General features: G+C 37.9%; 1 protein-coding gene across 1 annotated transcript in view; it reads right to left on the reverse strand.

Moving 5' to 3' along the window:
• Window positions 1–24,881, reverse strand: part of NELL1 (NEL-like 1 (chicken)) — a 281,278-nt gene that overhangs the window by 186,997 nt on the left and 69,400 nt on the right. The window contains exons 9-10 of the mRNA XM_009995858.1: window positions 22,060–22,133; window positions 15,653–15,752 (exon numbers count right to left, since the gene is read on the reverse strand). Of these exons, the coding sequence (XP_009994160.1) occupies window positions 15,653–15,752; window positions 22,060–22,133 (174 nt within the window). The remainder of the gene's footprint in view (window positions 1–15,652; window positions 15,753–22,059; window positions 22,134–24,881) is intronic.

Genomic DNA, 24,881 nt, shown 5'->3' on the forward strand with positions numbered 1-24,881 from the left:
GTCACTTTCAAACTACCAGGGTTTGGTAGTTGGAATATGAATTTGAACTAATTCACTTGTAAATATCAAAGTGGTTTTGACAATAGAAATAATCCATCTAGAGTCATATAGGGCATAAACATCATTTTCCAACAAGCTCCTGAATCTTCCTGGTATAAAAATGTTAACATTTTGATGAAAACCTTCTCTCTACTAGCAAGTGTATCAACTCTGCCTTTAAACATATACATTCACTTGACAGGGGGGAGGGTTTGTTATTTTTTTAATTCAATCTCCTCCACTAGCAGCTCATAGAATAAGCAAACTGCAGTCTCATTTATTGAAGTCCATAAATCCACAAATACAGGAGACTGACTGACAAGTGCTTGCCTTTTGATCTTGTTATAAAAGATGAATTTGAGTTCATGCGACGGATTAGATTATCATTTAAAATAAAAAGTCTTTTTCCACAAAAACAGTAGGCAGATAAATGTATTTGCATCATCTGAACAAGAGAAGGGACTGATCAATAGGATTACATACATCAGTGGAAACTGAAAATTGAAACTGTCAGGTAACTGTAGTCCTAAAGAGTAGCTTAGCAAGAGTGTGTTGATGAAATATTGAACTTGTTATAAAAAAAAAAAAAAACAACCTGGTAGCACATCACAGCTTTACAAAAAGGTCAGGGGAGACAAGGGGTGGGTTTTGTTCATTTGTGGGTTTGTGGCAAGGATTGAGGAGTTTGGGGCTTTTTCTTGGTCTGTCATGGGTTGGGGGGTGGTTTTATCTAAGTCTCCGTGTGAGGACTCAGTTCTAACTGAAATGCTGCCACAGAGGTAACGTTTGCAGCAGGGATGACACTCTTGTAACATGTTTAGATTCTTCCCTGCCCTCCTCCTTGCTAGGGTTTCAGCATAAAGAAAAAATCAGTGCATTTGCAATGAGCACAGACATTTGCCATCAACATTTGTCCCATTTTTTTTTTTAACTTCAGGCAGTTTTTATCCAGTATCTGATGTGCAGTTATGCATGGATGTCCACCTGTGTGGCACAGAAGATTATTATAGCATCCAGTGACTAACAACTGCAGGAAATACAGACATCTTGTGAGGCAGGTTTTTTGAGAGGACAAGGAACAGGAGGATCATCATTAAAAGCTGACCCAGAAGTCAAGTCAATGGACACCATCCAAGACCATGGTCATACATCACTGCTACACAGAAGGTTTATATGATACCACATAATGTTAATGTCATCTCCCAAGCCACAATGCAGTGAAATTAGAACAGCTGCAATGAAATCACTATAGAGGAAGAGAGGAAAATTCAGCAAAATTCATCTTATTTTATACATCAGCTGTGGAAATACATTGGATTGAAAGCAAACTTTTCCTCTGAAGGCCACATGCAGGACTGAGTTTATTCTTTTTCAGTTTAAACTGCTCATGAAAAGTTCTGCACACTAAACAGCTTTTTATGTACAGGAAGTGATGAGTCAAAGAATTAAACTAGATCTAAGTTTTATGAAGCCCTCTCATCTTCAGAACCATAACAGAAGCCACACTGTAAGATGAAAGATTTTCTTTTTCCTCTACATTTTGTAACAAGTAAATTTTATTTTTGTTCTTCATTAAAGCATGCTGATAGCAAGTTGTTTCTATTTGAAACTAAATAATTCATCTTAAAAGGCTAATTTTCCCTGATTTCTGTGAAAATGGGAAAAACACTTTTTTTCCTCTGCATATTGCAATTATTTATTTTTGAAAGACAACAAACATTCTGACCAAACCTACATTAAAGTGAGTAACTTTAGAACATAGTTTTTCAACGTGTTTACATACCTATCTTTCTGGAAATAATTTTGTGACTATATCTGACATCATCAAGTTCAAAGGAAAAAAAAAACAACACACAGTAAGCACTAAAGACATACACATACAGTTCCAGACTGTATGTGTGTGGAACACACCTACAAATTACAAGTAAATTAAAAGTGGTTTTCTTTTTTAAATAACTAGTGGTAGAATCCTGGGGTTCCAAGCTCACTCTCACTCAGGTTGAGATCTTGATGCCCTTGTTAGTAAGTTAACCAACAATCCTGTGTTGGAAAAAAATATTGTTCAACAAACCTAAGAAAGAATAGAATTTCTTGCTTTACAAGCTCAAATACTGAGACAACTAATTTGCAGAGCTGTAAATTAAAACACATTAAAAAGGCCAATTAAAAAAAATAAGGAAGAGGAAGAAAAATATTAGCCTTAGAATTTTATTGTCAAGTAAGTGAGATACAAAGCTTTATCTAGTCTGTTGTCAGATGGCTTGGTCTGAAAGCAGAGCCCCCAGCCTTAGAAATGTCTCTAACCAGAGTCACATTGCCTGCCTGCAGCTCTCCTGGCACCACGTGCACTATCAGGCTATTGCAGAAGGGAGCCTGGATGCCCAGCAAGGGAGCAGAACCTACAGGAGACAACCACATGGTAATATGGCTTCTCAGATTGACAATTTGTCTGGTCTGTCCATGTTGAATGCTTAGGTCAGAGGTAAAAGAGCATTCACTTTTCTCCCAAGGCTTTCATTCATCTTTATGCCACCACCCCCAATCTGCCATCCCAACAAAATAATCAGAACTCTGCCTTACACTACCAAATGAGTGGATTTTCTGAATTTGGCTTCTATTTCATAGCTCATGTGGCATTTTCTGAAATTGGCAAGAAGTTTTTAAAAACAAATTAAGATAATGTGTTTGGAGTACAAGAGGGAAAGCGACTTAGTCAAGTTCTTTCTCAATGAAAGACACTAGTGGTTCTAGAGCATGGTATCCAGACAAAATAAAAAAAAAAATAAAAAAAATAATGGAATAGTTTTCACAAATACTAAGGCATCTAATTCTTTAACTTTTAACAGCACTGAGGTGACATTTACAGTTGGGTCACATAAAGAAACTAACTATACTGCCTGAATAAATCCCACAGAAATATGTTCTTCACAGATCTTCTCATGCAACTTTACCAGGAGAGGAGGTGCATATATTTATACATATATATAAAGCAAATATAAGACATTCTTAACACCACATTTGCCCTTCTTTAAAAGCAAATCAAACTCACCTGAGCTATCCTATCCTAACTACTGCCAAACAGCTGCTTCTGCCAGAGAAGGTGGTTTGTTTTTTATATTCTTATGAAATAACTTTGTTTTGTTACCTGTTCCTAAAAGATCAACTCAGATTCACACAGCTTGTTTACAGTCCTTACATCAGCAGTGGAAGACATCCCAGAGAGCATGTGTCACCCTACTTGGCTAAACAGAGAAGGCACAGCCTATAAAACAGTAATTTGATGAGACTATTAATCTTGTAGGTCCACTTCAGTCAACAGATCCTTTCTTATGTGATACCTGTTATCACAGGAACATTCTCTGCTGACACTGGTTAAGCAAAAAGGGAGAAAATACTGCAGTGTAACATGACAAGACATCTTGTGGTAAGCTACTGTATCACTTTCACTAGGTGTTTCTTGGTGGCTTAAGTAGTTGGGCATGAAGGACAGAAGGTTCATGCAGTCTTGTCAGGGTGAATGCCTGCCTTTTCTCACTAACTGGGAGATTCATCCCACTTCAGATTCAAACAGCTCTCACAATGAATCACAACTCAAAAGCAATTAGATAATAATCACTTTTGCACCAATAAAACAACATTGCAGGTAGAAAAGGGATGTTAATGTTTCAAGCTAAGAAGGTAAGAATGCACAACAGGAATGTGGCAGGACAAACTTAATCTGCTTTTGCTCTTCACTGTGAAATATACAGCAGAAAATCACCACGTTACTTGCAGAAGAGATGGCTGTTTTTCTTGTTAGCATTTAGAAAGTGAGGATAATCATGCTACCAAAAAGCCAAACTTTCTGCTGATCTGGCTTGATCTTTCTCATTTCATATCTCTGACCTTCAGACTCTCCATTTGTTGACACTTTCCAGTCTCTTACTTTGCATTATGAGGATTTTCCTATCAGTATTTGTGAAGTAGCCACAGGCTATGGAGTTTTCTAGCTTTGAAGCAGCACAGAGTATTTGCAGGTCTACTGTATGCATCACATAATGTGTCTGGAAGAATCAGCATGAGACAGACTCAGATGAATTCTCTATTTCAGTCCTGTTAGTAGTCACTTACCTACTGTGCCACGTGTAACTAACTCTCAACTTGAATGCTTGTATCCTGCAAACACTGGCCTCTCCAGCCACTTCTGTGATTCCCAGAATCTATCCATCCACGTGTGACAGATAAATGGACACTGGTCCAACACTTGTACCTAAGTATGCCCATCAGTAAAACTCAGTCAACTTGATTAATATAAATGTATCTATACATCTCTCTGCAAATGATAGATCTTCTAATTATGCCTCATATAAACAAGGCCAGTAGGCAGATGTAAAAAAAAAAACCAACCCTCCAACTTTTCAGGTTTTAAGTGAAATACGTTGCTCTTACAGAACACTGAGAATCTCCACTTATCTCCTTTATTCAGTACAGCCTTCATTCACTTGCTTGTTTTCAGAAACTGCCTTTCCTAAAAACATCTGTGCTAACAGAACACATACAGGGAGTGGTCATCCTCCATGTATGTTTTGACACAAGGAGCTGCTAACTACTTGCAAAGTAGTTACTGAGAGTGAACAATAAAAGCCTCTTAGGTTTTTGTTAATTATTTCACAAATTTGCTGATGCCAATTCTCTGACAAAAGCTGACAAAAGCTGGAACCTTTTCAATTTTTTCCACCATATTGCAAACATGAATATGTTAATGTTAAAAAAGAAAGACACAAACACATGTCAAAAGCAAAGCAGACCTAGACACAACTCTTCAGAAACCTTGCAAGATCAAAATGATGCTATAAAGTCCAGCAGGATAACACTGTGTGAATAAGAGCAATCAGAAACAACGACAAAAACACAGGTTAGGTAAATTAAGAACACACATTAGAATCCACAGGCACAATTATTTCAAACACAGTGGAAGAGATGAGCATGCTGGAAAGCTCCAGGTTAATTATCTAGTGCACTCTGAGCTAAGTTGCCGCTTACCAGCGGCATGAGCATGAAATAATTTAACCTCACCATCTCAAAGGAAACAGTAATTCTACATCTCTTCCTTCCATAGGTGTTGTGTATGTTCACAACTTGTTGTTCATGTGTTTTGTGTACGCAGTTCTTCCACAGTACACACAGAAATCCAAAACTCCACAAAAAAAACCCCACCAAAACCCACCCCTGTACTCTACCAACATCCTGCTAAGCTGTACCTTCAGACACGTCTCCTTTATTCAAATCACAGCTTCACCCAGCATTTGAGAACATTATACAGCCAACTATTAAATGATCCTGCTTAGCAGATTAAACACATAGATGAGAGAAATGAGGTTACTGAAGCATATAAAGAAATTCTGCAGAAAGGAAGAGATGTTCTGTGGATTGAAAAGAATCTCTTCACAGGGCTGAAAGGAGTCCCCTCTTGGCTAATCGATTTGTCAGTCCCCTTGCTAAAGAGCCTGCTCCTCTCTAAATTACCTCCTCAGAGCTACTCTCCTTCCAGCAAATCCATAATTTCATAACATCCAGAAAACCTCTCTCATCCCTGGCAACAGGTCTCAGGCAACAAAAGCAGCTGTGTTTGTTCTATTGCCTCATGTTTCACCTACCTGCACAGAAGTCAGAGATTTCATTTGTCCTTCAGAAATTTAATGCAACATAGACCAGCTTTGTTGTAATTTCCACTAATTTCTTCAAAAAGCTCTTTGTTTTCCCACCAGTACCACTAAAGCACTGCTAACTTTGAGACAAGATGTTTCATGTCTGCTACTAGGTAAATAAAAACACTAAGCACTGATTTTGTTTAAAACAGCAAAAAAGGATACTGGATTCTGTATTATAGCCAATAAAGAACCTTATTACTGCCTTCTGATTTCTGAGTAGTCCTCGCAGTACCTATAAAGCAGTTCTTCTCACAGGTTTTTTTATACAAAAAAAAAATTCTAGATACTTATATCCACTGCCCACCTTCAAAATGAAATGTGCAAACTTCTTCCCAGCAACTGCAAGTTCATATTATAGAACCATTCAAGTTTTTGTTTGCAGAGAACTGACTAAATATCATGAGATTTGTAGTTGCAATTTACTGAACAGCTTTATAAGCTGCTATTTAAAGCAGTCCTGTTCATTTACATATACTAAAGTCTTTTTATGAAAGCAGGAGAATTTAAGCCCAGTCCATGCAATTATTTTTCATTCTTTCATCCTGTCTTCCAATCCTTTCATTGTATTATAACAGCTTATCAAAAATGCCATCTCCTTTCCATCACCAGAACTACTGGACAAAGAATCAGGGAAATATATTTAACAACTAGTTCAAAAACTTCCTGTGATGGCCAAAAAATAAAATATTGCAGCCTGACATACAAAGGCATTAAAAAAACCCCACACCACAATTCAAGGGCAGGAAGAAATGTGGTATATGTTGATTCATCAATTTAGTTTTTCATAAATACATCATACTTACAAATAATGAGCAAGCTCTAGAAATCACTGAGAAACAACAAGAATAACTCCCCATTGCATTTGTTCCTGACAATACACCAACAGAAGTACCTCAGCTACGCTCTCCTAAGAAATAGATTTCTTCTGTATCATAGGAAAACCATTTCCACCAAGTTCCTGGCCCACAGAAGTACTTCAGGAAGGACTGCAGATCATTTCAGTGCCCAAGCCTCAGTACACCCTCACACTTACCTTTCTCACAAATGTCAGCAGAATTCCCACTTCCTAAATTAATACATCTTATCAAGATGTTTTTGTCTAAAACAAAACATGTTAGAAGGTGGGAGCTGTTGTCTGAAAAACAGCATCTTGACAATTGCAATGACAGTATGACCACGTTGTGCCAAGGCACAACTGCAACAACAAAGTATTCCCACAGATAGGTCACCTGAATGGTCCAGCACATACTTGTAATCTTCAATTTATATTTCCAATGGCAAAGAGTGCTCTTGTGATCTTCACCATCATGAAACTGAACTTTGCAATGCCATTCATTCATCAACCATTGATTTTAAGACTGCTTCTGAGGAGGCTGATAAGGGGACAGGACTTGGGATCCTTTGCCTACCTTCACAATACGCCGAGTCCCCCTGGACAGAGAGGTAGCCACTCTTGCATTCACAAGTAGCTTTTGTGTTCCAGTTTTTGCACTCCGAATTTTCACCACATTTGTGTCCCTCTGCACAGAAGTTATGGCCTGAAACACAAGACACAAGCAACCTGGTATTAAAAAAATATTTATTTCAGATTCAATATTTATATTGACTGCTGAAAATCTTTAGCATTCCAGAAGTTCTTTCTATAAACCTGATGCACACAGGGTTTTGGGATTCCTTCATCAATTCATCTTCAGTAAAGCCACTGTGCTCAAAAAGGTATTTGCATGACTAGTTTTAATCACTTCAAAGCAGGAAGCCATGGCAATATATTAGTCTTCTACTGAATCTCTGTAGGATAAAATGCCACCTTATGTCCAATTGCCAAGAAGTGTGATACTGACACCAGAAGCATACTGCAGTGTAATACATAAAAAAATCCTTCCCAGTTCCCTTATTACATATAATCAATCATCCTTCTAGAAAAGTAAAAATGAGACAAATGTTCTGGTGGCCAAAACAACATCACTGCACTGCCTTTAATTCTGTCATTACAAACTAGCTGGATTGTTTCTACAGTTTAAAATTAATATATGCATCATGTTTGGTAGGGGAGAATTTTTATTAATCTCTCCTTCTTCCTTGACACAAACACATAGCTTCTTTGTGAACAGTCTCTATTATCCCATACAAAGTCATTACCACAAACTTTCTCACTTTTTTCTCTAGAGGCATAAGTGGCTGAAGTTCTTTCTTCCTGATTTTCAATATTTCTCAAATGTGTGTCAAAATCTCCTTCTGCTAAAGTCTAAAGTAAAAGTAATTGCAACTTTATCTCTTTAAAGGCACTCTACTGGAAGTACTCTAAGTGATAACCTTATACAATTTAACAACAAGAATTCTTTCCCCCCAAAAAAGAATCAACTCATGAAAGCTGCACAACCCCATTTTAGTTCTCATTCATTTCACAGTCTGGTAGAGAACACTCAAGTATTCCAGATACAGCCTTGTCAAGCCTGGGTATATTTTATAATGGTACAAAAAGGTGCAGTTCCACTGCCTTTAGCTATACAATCACAGTATTTTACTTCTCATTTTTGCTTTTATAATTGTAATTGAAACTAAACAGTGGAACCCATCTCTCCAAACTTATTCATTCAGCATTTAATTTACACTCCCCACACAGGATTACTATTCTGTTGGCATTCTAGATAATATCCAAGAGACAACAAGTTTTATAACATTTTCTTTATCACTGTCTCCCCTAAGACTATGATATCCTGGTCTATTTCCGCCTTTAGAATAATAATTCTCCTTTGAACTCATATACAATATTAGTTTTATATTTTATTACTATTGGTAGATATAACCACTTAGAACCAATGTAACGTATCAGTGTGTTATAAAGCTATATAAAAATACCACAATTTCACTTAGCGTGGAATGTTATTACGGTTTTAGGATTTTTTTTACATTTATTGATTTATATTTCCCTGTAATCCAAACCTGTAAGAATTATTTCATATTTCTCAGCATGTTTTAGTTACAATATTCCTTGCACAACTTTCTGCACCAAAAGAAAACCACTTGGATCCTGGGTGCTCATTAACCCAGTGAGTCAACATTTTACCTTCAAGGTATATTTAACACTTACAATTAGCCAAAGGGATGTCTTCTCAGGATTAACTTCCATCCTAAATCCTGAGTCCCAGATTAATTGTTCTTTTCTAACAGCACTTTCTTCCAAGCACAAGCTACCAATTAGTCTTCAATATCACACCATAACTCTAAGAAATCTTCATTGTTTATTTGCCACCTTTGAAATTCATCAATAGATATGACTACTCTAACTACTCATTTTGTACCACTAGAGATGTCAATTTTTATTTAAAATTCTCTGTAAAAATCTGCATTTCTTTTGTTCCCTTATCAACTCAAACATGAACTATCGGCATTCATAATCAGATTCTTTCTGATGTTTTCAAGCTTGAAGGCTGTCAAAAGAACATAAAAGAGTAACACTCCAGTTCTATAACTTCTGTAATTTAAGGCTCTAAAGAACTTTTCATTTTTTTCCTCTAATGAGGAATACACAATGGCAGAACACCTACATCTCTAGATTGCCTTGGCATTTATTATGATACAAGACATTAAAAACTGTTTCTTACCATTAAAAATGCTGACTAAAAGTGACTCAACTTCAATTTCCCACAGCATTTCAGAAAATGCACCACCAGTGCAAAGTATAAGCCATTCCTGTTAAGGGCACGCATGGTGTTACGACATTGGATGTTACCAAGAATTTACAAAACAAATGTAATTTAAAGTTAACCAGCAGAAAATAAATGTACTTGATGGTATAGAAGAGTAAAGGTTCTCTGTGTCTCTGTCAGAGCAGGCACACCATGGATGGGATCAGAGGCTTTTCCAAGTACTTCTGCAGTGAAGCTGCATATTTAGGACTTCAAAAGAGCCAAGAGACTCACACCAAGAAAGTGCAGCTCCTGCATTTTTTAGCTGCTGGTCTGCACTCTCCCCAGCAGGGGTTTTGGAGGCAAGAAAGACATCAAGTGCCATCAACTTGATCTTAGCTCATATTGAGCCTGAGTGCTTTCCCTGCTCTTCTGGCAAATAGAAACCACCTTGCATTTAGACTGTAACGTGAAGAAATAAGCTAGCTGTGCTCTTTTCACCCTTAACAATCCCATTTTGATGTCTAATTTAGCTAAATATTTTGTTTCTTATGCAGCAAAACAATCAGGAATGCACACAGGGTCTCTGATTCTGACAGCCAAGCTTACGCTCCTGACTAAATGGGGAGGGTCCCAAGCACTAACTTGAACATCAATCTATTCACAGCCAGTCTATTCATGGCAGTTTATTCACTTGCCCTCAAGCAAGCTGAAAATAACAAACATCTGATTTTTATTATTTCTTTAGTGTTAAATGGTTTATAGGACTCCTTTAAACCACCTAGAGAAGGCAAAACCACCCGTTGATATTGCAGTGGGACCTCTGAATCTCAGCCATGGGTGGCAGCTAGCAGAGAGTAGGCATTCCAGCTGCCCAGGTGACAATAACTGAACTACTGAGACTTGAAAATATTCAGCCAAGTCTTATCTGAGACACTCAGCTCCTTTCTAAATATAAGAAATAGCTTAAAAATAGAATCATCACATCTGAACATGCAGGCTACTGGAGAGGATTTGACAGTGGCACAAAAAAATCTTAAATAGTTCTGATAATCTAAACTCATTTCAGGCCAACACAGATGACAAAGCAAGTGAGCATGAATTAAAATTACAGAGAAACATATTCAGAACAGATGTCAGAAACCATTTTCCCCACACAGTCATCAATGTGCACAACAGCCCTTCAAAGTCATTCAAGACATTCAAGATACAATTAGATACTACCAACAGGGGAATTAAATATTGAAGAGTGTGTTTAGACTTTTGATGGGCCTGATGACCTCTGTTCCTTCCCCAAACATGTGATAAGATTACTCTCTTCCTTATCAAGGGTGCTGAAATGTTTGGTCCATTTTTTCTTAAGAACATATTTTTTATCTTTCTACTTCTTTCTTTCTTCTGACTGTAGAAGAGCCACCAATAAATATGCAAAAACAACTACAAAAAAACATTGGATTTTATGCTAACAGACATAAAACAATCACTCCTTCAGCATCAGAAACTGCCCAACTGGCTAGGGCTTAGTGGTCCCAAGTCAGATGATCTGAAATTAAACATTTCTTCCATTTTGGGACACCTGAACATTGCTCTTATTTTTCCAAGCTTCTGAACACCTTCAGGGTCCAATTCCCAGAATCTACTTTTCCAGAGCAGCATGCTAGGCTGCTTTATGCTGTTACCCAGTTTTTTAAGCTCCTAACATGTTTGGCAATTTGGCTTAGTTACTGATTGAAGAACACAAGAACTGGTTGAAGACCACAGAGCTGGAATCAATGTATCTCACTCATCTCTCTTCCTGCTTCTTTATGGGCAACACTAACATGCCTCCCATTTTTCTGAGGGTTTCCTTATAACATCTCTATTGCTTTCTGTACTTCTTACAATATCCCTAACTAGTCACATATAAACTGTACAACTCCTGTTCTCTTGCTGTTCAAGAAGGTACCTTTCAGAAACCTACATTTCAGTGTTACCATTTCAGAGGCTTCCAAAATGAATGTTGATAATGCTGCTATTAATAGCATTAGCAATTTCCAGAAGGTCAAAGGTCATTTCAAAATACAAGTCTTGATTATTGTTATGATTTAACCCCACAGTTATTATATAAATGCACTGAGTAAATCCAGGGTAAAAATCAGGAAGAGAGATAAAATTTGCACTAGTGATTATGCCCTTTCATGATCCAAATCAGCTTTTAATGAGTCCTGAGCAACGAAGCACTTGGAACAGCAGTTTTCACACCTTCACTGACTGTGGTCCCAGAACTCAGTGTTCTGATATAAAACACTAACTTCACAAATTCTTTCAAGCTGCTACACCAATGCAGACCTCAGAACACACCACTTTGTGTGCATTAGAATGCACAGCCTAACAAGCTTCTGAAATTTCTGATAGAAACCCCTCCTAGATCCTAAGTAATGTTATTACTATGTTTAGAAATAACCTAATTCATATTTATCAACCTCCACTAAATCTTAATAAAACTAACACCTCAAAATAACTCTTCACTCACAGCAATGCAAGAGAAACATCCAGTTTCTGAAGAAGTACATTCAGTTTCACATCTAGACAGGGAGAGATGAGAAACATGCTAACTGAAGAGCCTTCTCATCCTGTCATTGAAAGAATCAAAACCTTAAAGCAATACAAGTAAGGGCAGCAGAAGCCCCATTTTTTAGATTTAGATGCTGTTTCCCACTGTAAAAGGCACACCAGTTCATCAGTAGGATTCACCACTTCCTGCTAACCAGCATCGCAGTCAATCTAAATTCATCACCCAAACCATATTACAGGACAGGAAATAAAAGTTGCTTTCTCCAGAAACCCAACAGCTCTTACTACCTCCTTATTTCCTCACACTCCTTCTTTGAAGGAGAGAAGCATGGCTGAAGCTGCTAGGGCTCTTAAGGTTATTCTTGCACACTACAATTGTGAGCATAACAACATAAAAATTCTCTCATGAAACTTTATTCGAATCACTCATTCAAGAGAGAAAAAAATCCACTCTTGCAAAATTATACACTGTCTTTGGCAAGGAGAAAAACAGCTAAAGGGAACAATAAAACAATTTTATAACACTATTTTTTTTGCATTCGATTTGTCCCTGAGCTATAAAACATGAAGCAAGAATGCTGTAAGAAAAATGAGTGATTCTCCAAAAAACAGTAAAAAAATGTATTTTACTACCCAGTGATTCTTTGTGAAATTTTAAAATTAACTAAAATTTCTGTAAGCCTAAAAGAGAGCTTAATAATACCACTTTGCCCTGCTGAAAATTATGAAGTAGTACATCATTTAAGCAGACATTTATATTAAAGCAGACAGATGTAAGGAAAAATTAGGTATACTCTACGTAACATTCAAGGATAGATCACATCTACAGATCTGATGAGGCACATTTTTGCATGCAGGTGCAACAAAACACAAAAACAGTCACTGTACAGGAGTTTTTCCGTACTACCCCCATCCTGCTGTACTCCTTTTACAAGCATTTTACTGAATCCTAGAACTAGGCTTTTACCAAAATATTACCTTTTGCTGTACTATAACCTCATGTAGCAGACCTAAAGAAGAACAGGTATGACTTGCTGTCTTTATTTTTCTAACCATTTACAAACAGTAATGACCATCTAGGAAGCCCACAAGCCATGTGTATTACAGTATTCAACTCAGTCCTTTGCTGACTCATAATTTCTATCAGCACAAATATCACAGTTTTTTGTTGTGTTGTTTTTTTTTTCCCCCCTTGCATACCCTACTTCATTTTAGGCACTTATCTCTTATTTTGTTAGATATTGCACTGAAGAGGGAAAATCTCATACCACAGCATTATGAAGTTTCCAAATTTCTGTGTGGGATTTTTCCTTCTGTTGATCCCTCACGTTTATCCTTCTGTTCAATGGAAATCCCTTTGCTGCAGCTAGAAAAGCACAAGCTGCAAACCTCCTACCTTTGCCCAGTTAAAGCAAAGGTATCCTGTGATTCTATAGACCATGAAATCTTGTAGAAGTTTTCCATTTCCACAACTAGATACTAAGGACTGCACAAGCTGATACAAAACCAGAACCCAGCAGTCACTCGTTTGCGCTGACCAACTTTACATCGAGTTATTATTCTCATTTAAGATTAGTAGTAAAAGGCTTAGCTAAGGGCTGATGCAAAGATTCATCTGTACCATCATACATATAATGTGAAATTTGCACATGAGGTGCAAATGATTCATATGGGTTTCCAATGAACTCTCTGATTACTCAGGACTATGTTTACTACAGTATTTTTCCTCACTGCTTTTCGTAGGACAATAAAAGTCAAATATAGTCTCTGGGAGAGGTTGTTATTTCAAAACAGAGAAACACTCTATCATTTCCCAGTAAAGGACATGTTGGCACACACCAGGACCAGAAAATATGCCCTGCTTACTGTATCAGAGGGCAGCTGTTTGCATGAGAAAACTCACACCAATTCTTAATAGATACCCATTTTTAACACCAGTACTCATCATATGATAAAATTATATACTACGAGGTGCATGCTACTGAAGCAGAAGTGTCAAGCAGCATATAATCTCCTTTAAGACATAAAAAGCAATTTAGGAGTGCTAACTTCAACTTATGCCTTTGTAAAGTTGACAAAGTTATTCCCATTTTTCAGGATAATTTTCAAAAGCATTTTAAAAATAAAAGATGAAATACAAAAGCGGATGAGACTGTTTTAACAGTCAGCTGAAGTAGAACTCAAGTGGAAGTTTAATGTATCAATTTGAAGCACCATCTATCAGAATTCATAAGTAAAAGCATAATTCTTTCTTACGCTTCTAGAGAACATCACCTAAGTATATATATTCATGCTATTTTATAAATAATAAAACCAGTTTGGGGATGAACATCTAAAAAGAGTACCTATCATTAACAATAATATAAAACCAAATAATTACAGAACTTGTTTTCCATCAACTTTGAAGCTGTCAGATTTCTGCCACTTTTATGCAACGAAGACATTTTTTTTTCAGTAATGAAGACAATTTTTCAGCACTGCACTACATCAAACTGGGCCATCTGTTAAGAAGTATCATTAAGACATCGAGCTCTCCCAGGGACAAAGAAGCAACATTTACTGGTTGCTTAAATAGTTACAGATGTTTCTGGAAACTGCTTTAAAAATTAATGTGTATATTCTTAGAACATGATCCAGCAAGAAGTCTCAAACATGCCAGCCCCTACAACCACATGCATATGCTCTCAAGTTCAAGGCCTTCATAAATATTTAACTGTGCATATTTATTTATTAAAATTTACTGGCTAAGGGAAAGTTTCAGAGCCCCTTCATCAACATCTACGATGACACCAGAGAAATTCACATACAGGCAAGACAAGTAGTCCAGTGGGCACTAGTAACCATCTGAGCCTGGAAAAGTCTAAGGCTCATGTGGGACATGTCTTGCTTGAAATTCCTGAGGTGCATCACTAAAGGCTGACATGCAAGTCTTCCTCCAAGAAACCTGCTACAAGCCCCCCTGAAGCTCAGCTGAGACTCAGCATCAAGGGAGGTAGGATACAGACATACACAGGGAGCAATGGTTCTAACACCTTTCACTCCCTAGCTCACAGATTACAACACACTTGAAGAAGAAAGCTTGTTTGAGTTCCCCAGCCTTGTGATACCTGTTTTTTCTCATTTAAGGGGATTTTCTCACCTATCATTTCAGCTGTGCCTCGTTCAGCCTGGTTGAGCATTGAACTAGGATTCACCGGGGCTGAAAGGGAACAAGCAAGAGGAACCTGCATCTCACCACCCCACTGCAAGGATGGAGAACAGGTACCCGTGCTGTAGAGTTGTTGGGTTTTTTTGGTTCCTGTAAGTGTCCAGCTTAATTAACAAGTTCTGAGAGACCTCAGATCTAAAATTTAAAATACTGGAATGTTAACATTATTATGATGATTTTTAAATAGTTTAAAACCCATTTCCAAAACCCTGCATGCTTAGCACAGCCTCAAGTTTAAGCAGTATCTCTTTTTCAAACATAACTTTGTCCTTAAGAGATACTGCACCCTCTCTCCCCCCAATTATTTCTGTTCTCTCTCCCCCTCTCTAATTCAGAGCAATTACAGCTTTGTAACTGCTAAGTCTTTTACCCCCAAAAAAATCACAGACTGGTTTTCCTTGAAGACTAATTTTAGACTCAGGTTTACAGAGGTACCCAGTACCTCATTAAAAGGGAATTGCTTCTCCCAGTGTATTCTCCCATTAAAATCAGCAACTGACATTCCTTCCAAGCATGCACAGCCCCTGGCTTACCTCTGCAAACACTGCAACACTGGTTCTCTGGAAGAACGTGATCTTTTTCTGAGCAGTTCAATGGTGGACAAGTCTCTGTTACTTTTACTAAAACTCCATTCTGAAAATAAACATTTTAGAAAATAACATTGATGAAAACACGTGCAGTGGCAAGGATCTCATCATTTTCATTCTATAACTGGTAATCTCTGGTAACACCAGTAAAGTAGCTAGCTGCAACTTAATTAATTCTTTACATCATAACATTGAAATTAATCTACTTGGATATTTCTATGTCCAGAATTGGAAGAAAACAAAAGGGGGGGGGGAAGTCACTTAGGCTCAAAATTCTATAGCAGTTTTCTCAAATATGTTGTCTCCAAGAACAGTTGTTTTCCTTCCAAGTATTTGAAGGATTTCACTCTACGTTTTTGTTCAAGACAGTCTTCTTGCTTCATGCAAGTCTGAGTTTTACTCCTCTTATTTCATATTCTACACAAGTTATTCATGTTATTCAACACAAACAAACACAGCAGGTACAAGACCAACATTTGCAAGTGTCATGTGTTGTTCTGTTGTGTTCAAAAGTGCCTGCTCCTTAAAATTACTGATCACCTAATTTCCAAAAAGCAGGTCCTTCAAAGGCATGGCAAAGCAGATATCCCATCTGAGCTATACATATTGAAATAGCTGTAGAAAATGTAACTCAAGGTCAAGACACTTCTATGATTTTTATCTCTACTAGATTTAGACTGTGCATAAGGAGGTCTAGTTGCTGACAGAATTTTTCTAAAATAACAGAGGCAGGCTTTCTGAGGAGATTTTACACCAATTTTTACTCCATCTTCTTTACACCAAGGAAATCAGCTTCATCCTCTTTCCAGATCAAACAACTGTCCTGCTCTTCAGCTAGTTGTTTCTTAACATCTTGCCCCAAAATAAATTCCTCTTTTTCCTTACTCCCCTCCAGCCTTCCCCATACCATAACTTACTTCTTCAGCCTCCTACCTGCAGCTCTGCAACAACCAGGATTTTTGCTCAATAGGAGCAACAATAACTATCCCACAGGTGTGTCCACACCTGAGTAATCACACTGTCCAACAGGCTGTGAAACTCCACTAAGAAAGGAGGCAGCCTGCTATACTGCCAGTACCCCTTGTCAGTATGAACCTAGTCCCTACTCCTCCCAAAATAGTCATCGTGATGCCTCAGGTGGTAGAACAAAAAGATGGACTGAGAATTTTTTGCTTTCTTCAAAGAAATAAATTACATTTTCTAGCTACCATTGTTGCAGAGAAAAGGTTAAAAATGTGATCCAAACACATCTAGGGCTAAGAAAGCAAAAAAAAACTAATGCCAAAAGAAGACAATGTTATTAAAAGCCTATTTATCTGCACTGTATGAAGCGACACCCCTATACAGAGACCCTTTTGCTAGCCAGAAGCTTGTTTTCTTATCTACAAGACACTACTATGCTACACCATGCCAAAAGACTAGCTCAGGTGCCAAAACCAGTACAACTCCTGGCTGGTATTTAGCATGACCAGCCATGCCACAGATTCAGCTGTGTCACTTCAGGGTCCAGAATTAGGAACCTTAAGCAATCTTAAAGCTAAGCAAGACGAAGCTGTTCTTCTCCCTTCCTGACTATCTTCACTGGCAGGTTGTATCAGTTGCTGTAATGAAAAATATTATCAAAAAATCCTACTGGCAGGATTTTTTTTTATTTTTACTTTTTTTTAAAAAAAAAAAGCAGCTCCCTACAGTATCACATCCAGCATGCATCACTGAAACAAGTGCCCACACAAGGACAGTGAAGTTAATGGAGATATTAGGCCTCTCTCAGATCTCACTTCTCTAAGTAAAAGGGAGGAATCCTCTTGGTTGCCTGTGCAGCAGCAGCAGCAAAGGTGATAAAAGAACCAGACACACTGAGCCATCATTTACTACCAGCTGGAAAAGCTCTGACTATAACTCATCACCTATCCAAGCTCAGACAAGACAACTGCAGCAGGAACAGTGCAGTGTGTCAACAGTGGGATGAAAAGCATTGACTGAAAATAAGTCTGGTCAAAAAGATGGCTCAAAGCCAGGAAATTGTAAAAAAGTCCAATCAGTGATCAGGATGAGTCAAAAAGCTAAAGACAAATTCCATCCAAGCCCCCACCTTCTTTAGTGAATCATAAGGAGAACCACAAATTGAGAATTCCACTAATTTAATGACAGTAAGATTTTATTTCCCTGAAGTTTTCCATTTTCTGCAGAATTTGCATATTGGGAGGAAAAAAAAATAAAATAAAACATATTTGTAATTAAGTTTTAAAACTATTAAAATGTTTCCATGTTGAGTATTTTTTTAATTGAAATCAACTTGTCATAAACTAGTGCAAATGCAATTATAAGAATTATCATAATTAAATTTCAGATTTTATCTACTGAGATAAGAATAGTTCACACTTCAGAATTATTGCTTGAGGCAGCCTTAGAAAAATGACTTTTTATACTCAAGTCACATATGTAGACATAGAATTTGGACAGAAGTACATGTCAAAAATACACATTATTCTGGACTAAATATGTCAAGATCCAACTGTGACATGCAATGCACACAGAATGAGATCTGGAGCCAAACATTTACAACAAGATAATTAAATTCATTGTCATTACAAAGGTAAGTACATAAAAAAGAATTGGCTATAAGTCTAAGCAGTGCCATGCAGTAAAAATTTGAACCAGAAACAACTCATCTCAGATGATCAGCTTTGGAAATAATAACAAGATTTCAGATATGGCAATTTTGGGGGTTTGTTGTGGTTTGAGGTGTTGTTTTTTTTACCTCTCGTTTTAGCTGGTTTTCATCAGCCTGCCAGGAGAAAGTTCTAAACACCATCCTTAGCTGTCACTCTATGCAAAACTTTTTAGTCAAGATTCCTGAAAGTCAGAGAAGTCCTGCCCATCTTTCTAGTATTTGTATGGCACCCTCTGACTGCCCTCTCCCAGCATGCATGGACAGGAATTTATTCTTGTGCCCTTTGCTGTCAAACACATTGTCCAGTTACGGACAATGGAAGAGGCATCATGTTATTCATGAGTATTAACCCAGAAGTTGGCTGATCACCAGCAAAACTTACAGAACTCTTCCCACTGAGTTCAAATGAGCCACATCACCATATTGGTGAAATCCTCCAGCCAAAATCACCACTTCTGGAATGCAGAAGGCTGCAGTTTTCTCAAGCACAAATACACTTGCGTTTTTTAGAAGGACCTCAACATGCTGGAGAAATGGACCCACAGGTATCTCAAGAAGTTTAACAAGGAGAACTGCAAAGTCTTGCGTCTGGGGAGGAACAATCCCATGCACCAGTGCATGTTAGGGTCACCCTGCTAGAAAGTAGCTTTGCAGAAAAGGACCTGGGGGTCCTGACAGACTCCAAGTTGATCATGAGGCAGTCATGTACCTTTGCAGCACAAAAGGTGAAGGGTAACTTGGGCTGCATTGGGCAAAGTATTGCCAGCAGGTCAAGGAAGGAGATCCTTCTCTGTTCAGCACTGGTGAGGCCACACCTGGAGTGCTGGGTCCAGTTCAGGTCTCCCCAGCACAAGAAAGACATAGAACAATTGGGCAGAGACCAGGCATGGTCTACAAGGGTAAGCAAGGGACTGGAGCATCTACCACAGGAGGAAAGGCTGAGAGAGCTGGGACTGTTCAGCCCAGAGAAGAGAAGGCTCAGGGGGCATCTTACCAATGCATATTAATACCCAGAGGGAAAGTACAAAGAGGATGAAGCTGGGCTCACCACTGAAAACAGTGGTGCCCAGTGACAGGACAAGAGGCAATGGGCACAAAGTGAAACACAGAAGGTTCCCTCTGAACCATTTTTTCACAGTAAGGGTGACTGAGCACTGGCACAACTTGTTCAGGGTGGCTGTGGAGTCTCCATCCTTGGAGGTATTCAAAAGCCATCTGGACATGGTCCTGTGCAACTTGCTCTAGGTGGCCCTGCTTCAAGCAGGGGAGTTGGACAAGATGACCTCCAGAGGTTCCTTCCAACCTGAAGCATTCTGGGATTCTTACAAACACTTGTGCACTAATTTTATCATTTTGTCATTGGGGATTAACCTACAGAGTGCTCGTGGGCAGGATTCCAGCTGGGAATGGCTGTCCATCAGTAACATTTGTGCTTATAGTTAAGAAGATGTGCATTATAAATCCACTTTTAGTCTGGATTAGTTTTTAGAAAATAAAAAACACAAACTGCTCACAGCCTGAAAAAAAAATAAAAAATATTTTTACCTACCTGGATGCATTAGTATTATTATTACTTTTGTTAGATGGAAAAAAAATGTAAGAGTTAAAAACCTCTTACCCGTGGATCAGCGCCTGTGCAAATAATAAAATTACTATCTTCAAATTAAAATTGAAATGGGAAGTTTTAACTTTATCTTTCTGATATTACCCTGCTTACAACTACAGTCTCCTTTACAAACAAAAGACCTACTCCCCAAGATTTTTAAGTCTTCTTAATCAATACTAATAAATTGACAGTTGATGTGTACCCCCTACTGTATTCCTTCCTGGATCAACAGCTTTTCAAACTTGGTATCTGTTTTCCAAGTTTGGAAAATTAAACTATATTAAAGGTTTTATAGTCATTCCCTTAGCACAAAGCCTTCCTTTACCCATCCAGCATCTTGTCCACCAGCAGGCCCACACAGGGTAGAAACTGATGGGTACAGCTATAGTTTGACTCATTACCATTCATGCTTCATCTAATAAACATTCCTAATTGAGGCAGTAAATAAACAGGGGGTTGCTTACAGCTTTTAAGAGCTCATGCTGAAGACACATTCAATGCACTTCACAGAGAAGCAGAGATAAGCACCCACTTAAAAACTCTCCCAAGTCAGAACTACAAGCTTTGTCAGTGAGATTTAATGCCTTCTTGAAGCAGAGCTGTGGAAATACCTTCCCCATCCCATTCTCACCCCCAACAGACTCATTTTTTTCCACAGTATTGCATTCACATCTGCTGTTTCAGATACTTCCCAACACTCCCTACGAAGATGTAAATAACACCAACTGCAACATTACTGCAACCAGCATTGCCATGTCAATTTCCCTCAACAATAAGTAAAATGCAAAAGCTCTTTTCATCATTAGTCATTTCTAATATGACAAGTATTTGATGGTCAGTGTCTGCTTTTCATTCTCATGAATACATTATCATACTCATAACAACGAATGTAACACATTTCTAGCACAGAGAAGTTCCACTGACATAATTCAGATCACTCACTCTGATCTCACTTTAATGTGAAAAACCTCCCGCTCTCATCTTATTTCATATAGGCACTTTCCCTCCCAAATAAACATTTTAGGTCATATTATAAATTACAGGCACCTTAGTCTGTCTTCAAGGCAAAAAACCTTGCCCACATATTTGTATATACAATGATGACCACCCCTATACAACTAAGCACTAACTGCAGCAATGGAATTCTGCATAACAAGCTGCTTCCACAACACCTGCAACCAGTTATTGTCTATTTCCATTAGTGAACATAAAATTGCTACCCTGGACACTCAGCTACAAGCACAACAATAACCAGATCACTGTAATCTTTTCCAAATGTTTTTCATAATTGTTCTAGCATATGGATCTGTCAGTAACATTTGCAAGGCTCCTCTTTGTCACCCTTCCCCCTCTACAATTTCAACAAGATATTAAAACAAAAATAGTTGAAAATTACGTGTGAGAGCAAATGTGTTTCAAATGGCTGTGCCTTTCTGGAGTGATATATCATTTGTAAAATACACACACACACCAAAATACGCCTCAGCAGAGCAACAGGCCTTTTATAATCCTTGACTACTCCTCTCTTCTTCTTAGGCTAGTCTTGACAACAACTGGTTTCTGCCACACTTAGACAACATGTAGTGCTCCTATTTCACCAAGGTCCTGGCTGTAGTTAACTAAGTGTTAGGAACTTGCCAAGAAAGAGCAAAGTTTAGTATAATACCTGGCCATTTTCCTCAACTCTTAGCAGGGCTACATATAGTTTACCAGTAGGTCTAGAGTAACTCCAACAATATAAGCCAGGTGGCTTCAAACTTCAGTGATCTGGCTGAAATTAGTAACTGGCTAAAGATGCTGCTGCCCTTTTCTAGAGCTTGTGAAAGCAGGAGAGAAAAGACAAAACATCCCCTGAAGTCATTTTGGCCGTGTGTTTGTTACCCTACAAAGTGTCAGATTCCCACCTTGTTTTCATCTTTGTGGCTTTCACTGACTTCAGGGTCACCTTTTGAAGACAACAGATGCCACATTTGCATTAAGGAAGCCTAAAGAAATGCACTAACTTATCATTGTCACTTTTGAACACCACACATACATTTAAAATCAGGAAAAGTTTATACAACTGCAACTTACTCGACATTCCCTGCAGCTCTTGGTTAATACTCGTTGACCTTCTGCCAGCACTTTGCCTCCATAGATACACTTGGCTAGAATTTGAAAGGAGGAGAGAGAAAAATAAATCAGTATTTAAATACTAAACAAATGCAAATTATAACAAAAAAAGTAAAATTGGTGTTCAAATACACTGAAAAAAATGGATACATTAAGAATATGATGCATTTTGCTTTCATCAGAAGTTATACATGACTACAAATAACATAGTTAACAATAAATTCATTTTAAGAGCAAGTAACAGTTTTACCCAAACAAAAGAGAAGGAATAAGATCACACATCATTATGTCCTGGACCAAATTTATTAGCATTCGATAGAAAATATTTTCATGGCAGACATTCTGTAGATTAGTTACAGTATTTGTGTTATTAGAGATATTCGGAACTCAGCTCAAGAACTAGAGACATTTATTAGTGTACTGTTCAAGAGAATTATATAAGAATAAATTTCAATTAAACCTTCAGATTTTTTGTGGGCACAAAGGTGAACTCTTCAACTTGCTGAAACCCTGCAAAAATGGATTTGATGCAGAGAATTACTCTACTCAATCAACAAAGTGTAAAAATCTATTCCAGAAAAAGTTTCCTGAAGCACACATGAAAAAAACAGATTTCCCATGGAACTGAAAGCTCCCACTAAAAAAGAGTCTGAAAATTTGACCCTTCTGCTAAAGATAACCAGCTGAACCAACAGAGTAGACCATGTGAATTTTCCTCATTCATTTCAAGGCAAAGACAACCAGCTTAATTTAGGACCACTGACACCATGAAGAAGGGAGCCTCCAGCAAGGTTACAGTAGGAAACAGCTCAGCCAGGTATTACCTTAACTATCACAGTCCTCTTGGAACTACATGTCTAAACTTCAACTCCATAGGAGGACAGTAAATCCATTAATTAAACAGAACAGTGGTACTATTATCTTGCACAAATCAGGTATCTATCACACAGGCATTCTGTGTTAGTAGCAAGATCGATACTAAACATTGATAAAATAACGTGTTGTTGTGGTGATTCAGCTCCCTCTGCACTTGACAGTAACAGCCTGACCTATGACACTGAAAGGACAGCTAAAAGGTATAAATCCCTTGTGGCAATTGAACAAAGCCTTTAAATTTTCCTGAGTCAAGGCACATACACAGTGAAAGTGGAAGTGTTCCAAGCACTTGGTTCTCAAAAATAAGAAGTCACAGACTGTATAGTAACTGTTTTACCTCATTTTGTCTCCTGAATACCAAGGTAAAGGAACCAAGCACTTAGAGGTGCATGTGTGTACTACTTATGGGTGATACCAGTAAAAATATTCCACAGCAACAACTGTCATAGCCAGTTTGATTTCCAAATTCTAATCATAAAGGACTGCTAGATCAATCTCCATAAATTTTCAGACATATGTTTGCTTCTAAGGACTTTTTTTTAAACTTACACTGTTGAAAACACTAATTGCTTACACAAAAAGGCAGCAAAGTTTTCAGACAAACTCACTTTTCATTGTCAAGAATGCAGTAAAAACAGACCAAACAAAACAGGCTTCTTCCTTTTGGTATCCTAGTTTTCTTCATTTCTCCAAAGCTGTCCTAGTTTTTATGCCTGACTTGTGATCTCACTTATGAAGAAAGCTTCAAACCAGGAAGCTTGGTCTAAATTAGGAACCCCACTCACTGTTTTTTGGGAAAAGATGAATTAGAGAAGTATCCTCTCTCTTTCTGTCTATTCTCCTGACATGGCTGCTTTTAACAAAAGAATGGACACACCAGAAAGCAAGTTAATGCACAATTCAGAAAAATGATGAGATTTTCAACAAAATTATAGTCTTCTGTCAAATATTAGTTGGAAGGCTAACACAAGAGGACAGGGATCAAAACAGAACTGCCTCATTTTTTAAACTCTTAACTTATCAGACTCTAGAGCTACTTTGTTCGTTAACCCTCAGCTAAGCCAGGAAACTGTTCAATAATCCAGCCATTCAATAATCTCTGGAGACAGCAAATTACAACTGATGATTCTATCAGAGCTAAATAAGAAAAGCACAGAGAAATTAGCACCTGCAGTGCAGCTCTTCAGAAAGCCTCAGCAATTACTACTATCTGCCCAAAAGTGACTGACTGTGGCACTAGCACATCACTCTGTCAAGGAGCTGGCATTTACAATCAATTTCAATCAACTTCCATACATCTCTTCCCATTGACTGACATGCTGAGTTCTTGTCAGAATAACGAGTCAAGTTTGTGCCAATCACTGACAAAAGGCAAGTTTGATTGTTCATCTTTCATTACAAATAACAGGAGCACGGTTTACTCACGGAGACATACACTGAATCTACAATTTTGTTCCTTGCAAGTCCTTTGTGTCAGATTTTGACCACTGTACATGCATGAATGTCAGCAAAGTGCCAAGAGAAGCATTCTTAAAAGAACTTTCTAGAGTCTCAACACTACAAATAAAAATTTTGAGACAAAAATACAGGCCAGCATGGCCACTTTACCACCCCAGTTCTTTATTCATAAGCATCTTTTAGTAAGCAGGATACCCGTGCAGACAAACAGCTGAAGGAAATGAGATGATACAAGTAAACGAGATCACAGCTAAAGGACATTTGTGCATGGGACTAATTAATTCAGTGACTGAAGAAAGGTGACACAATGCTAAAAAAGTGTCATTGTTTTCCTAATAAATCTTAAAATAATTAAACATTCCTGAATTATTGAGAAGCTCATGTGTGAAGTTTACTAGTCTCCAAGATTAGCGGGGGGGGGGGGGGGAAGAAAATGAGGTTTTTAAAGT

This window comes from Chaetura pelagica, unplaced genomic scaffold, assembly GCF_000747805.2.
Source record: "Chaetura pelagica isolate M959 unplaced genomic scaffold, ChaPel_1.0 scaffold164, whole genome shotgun sequence".
In the NCBI taxonomy this organism is placed as follows: Eukaryota; Metazoa; Chordata; class Aves; order Apodiformes; family Apodidae; genus Chaetura; species Chaetura pelagica.